General features: G+C 53.1%; 1 protein-coding gene across 1 annotated transcript in view; it reads left to right on the forward strand.

Annotated features, from left to right (window-relative positions):
• The window catches only part of PYGB (phosphorylase, glycogen; brain), a 37,529-nt gene that overhangs the window by 1,116 nt on the left and 33,949 nt on the right, over nucleotides 1–2,464 (forward strand). The window contains exon 2 of the mRNA XM_010836611.1: nucleotides 1–151. Coding sequence (XP_010834913.1) covers nucleotides 1–151 — 151 coding nt within the window. The remainder of the gene's footprint in view (nucleotides 152–2,464) is intronic.

The following is a 2,464-nucleotide window of genomic DNA, read 5'->3' on the forward strand; positions in this document are numbered from 1 at the left end:
CTTCAACCGGCACCTGCACTTCACGCTCGTCAAGGACCGCAATGTCGCCACGCGCCGCGACTACTACCTGGCGCTGGCGCACACCGTGCGGGACCACCTGGTGGGCCGCTGGATCCGCACGCAGCAGCGCTACTACGAGCGGGACCCCAAGGTGAGGCGCGCCGGGGAAGAGGGCGCCCGGGGGAAGACGGCTGCCCGGTGGCTTGGACAGGGAAGCGTCCGCCTGCAATGCGGGAGATGCGGGCTCGGTCCCCGGGTGGGGAAGACCTTCTGGAGAAGGGCATGGCAACCCAGTCCAGTGTTCCTGCCTGGAGAATCCCATGGACACACGAGCCTGGCGGGCTGGGGTACGCGGGGTCGCAGAGAGTCGGGCATGACTGAGCGAATCTCTGTCTTTATGTCTGTCCCGGGTGGAGAGAGACCTCGGTGAGGAGGGACCTCCGGGGTGAGGAGAGACCCCCCAGGTGAGGAGGGAACCCCCCCTGAGATGGGGAGAAAACCCGCACCCCCAGGTGAGGAGAGACCCCTGGGTAAGGAGAGATCCCTGGGATGGTGAGAGACTCACAGGGTGGAGAAGGACCTCTGGTGAGAAGAGACCGCTCCCACCCCGGGTGAGGAGAGACCCCAGTGAGGAGGGATGGACCACCCTTGAGATGGGGGGATACCGCCCCCACCCCTTGCCCTGGGTAAGAGGGGACCCCTGGGTGAGGAGAGATCCGTGGTGAGAAGAGACTCTGGGTAAGGAGTGACCGCTGGGGTGAAGACACACACACACACACACACACACGCACAGGTGAGGCGGCCCTGCACACACAGGCACACCCGGGGGCTGAGGAGGCCCTGCACACACAGGCACGAGGCGGCCCTGCACACACATGCACACCCGGGTGAGGTGGCCCTGCACACACATGCACACCCGGGTGAGGTGGCCCTGTACACACACGTACACCCGGGTGAGGCGGCCCTGCACACAGCTTCGTCTACACCTGCACACCACACGCTGAGCGCCTGAAGCCGAGCGGGGGGCCTGCTGTCCGGTGGTGGAGCTGGAGTCACCGGGAAGCCTCTGAGACTGAGGCCCTCAGGGATGGGCCCTGCCTTCCAGGAGCGCACACCTGCTCTGGAGAACTTCTCTTAGCTGAAGGTTGGCAGACAGTAAGGAACTGTTGATTCTTTTTACATTTTATACAAGCATAGGTTTATGGTAGATGAGTACAAGGTGCACAAGAGAGAACTTGTTCATCACATCCATTACTAACTGTGTTAAGAATCCAGGTGTATGTCTTTCTGCATCCTCTCCTGTTCTTGAATATATATGCACACCTTTCAAAGCATGTTGAGTGTACAGTTTTGTGGCTCTTCTGTTTCATTCAACATTTGTAACACTTGTAGTTTTTCAACAACTTTCCGAGTAAATATGATTCTTCAGTATCATTGATAGTTTTCAGTCTGATGCATATGTCATAGGCTTGGCCAGGCCCCTGCTGCCAGTTTTGTTTGTTTTTTTGGTTTTGTTTCTTGCTTCTCAACCATGGAGCATTGTCCCCTTTGTTTTATACTAATGTAGAGTGAAAACTGATGAGGGAAAGACACAGCTGTAGACCTGACACCAGTTTGCAAAGTTTGATTTGCAGTAGACACCTGGGCACTGGGCAGTTGCTTTGTTGATAGTGTTTTTGTAGGGTGTTAAGAAATGTTTATAATTGCTAAGTCTGAGATCAGTTGCTTTTCCAAGCTTTTTCTGGGGCACTCCTTTTTCTAAAAGAGTAGTGGTAAAAAAGACAGATTTGTTAGAATACTAACCAGCCTCTTGGTGTTTAGTATGCAAGACAGTGAAGTCACACCAAATGGCTAAAACAGGTTATTTCAACAAGGGCTTGGGTCGACTTTGCCAAGGAAGCTGGCCAAGAGGCAGGGCTCCCCCAGAATTCCCTGCTGGTGGCAGAGCTCCACTTTGAAATATCATTGTTATTCATACAGCAGGTGACAAGCTACATTTCTGCCTGCACACTCAAGGGCATTTCCCTGCAGCTGAACCAGAATGTACCACAGCACCCAAGGGACCCCTTAGAGTCTTTATTCTATGTTTAGATCCAAAAAAGACTGGTGATGGGCTCAGGGATTGCAGAAATAACCTTTCCTGAACAGGATTAAATTCCTCTAACAAAACAGGGTTTCTTGTCCTTTCCAACACGGTTTCTTGTCCTCTCCAACAGGGCTCCCTAACCTCCGAGATCTAATGCCTGAGGGTCTGAGGTGGAGCTAATGTAATAATAATAGAAACAAAGTGCACAAATGTAATGTGCTTGAATCATCCAGAAACCATCCCCTCCCACCCCACCAGGGGCCCTGGAGAAACTGTCTTCCATGAAACCAGACCCTGGTCCCTAAAAGGTTGGTGACCCCTGCTTTACAAGCAAACATGTAACTTTTGCAGGAAAAGGAAATGATGAGCCTATTTTCA

Source organism: Bison bison, unplaced genomic scaffold (genome assembly GCF_000754665.1).
Source record: "Bison bison bison isolate TAMUID 2011002044 unplaced genomic scaffold, Bison_UMD1.0 scf7180017864063, whole genome shotgun sequence".
Taxonomy (NCBI): domain Eukaryota; kingdom Metazoa; phylum Chordata; class Mammalia; order Artiodactyla; family Bovidae; genus Bison; species Bison bison.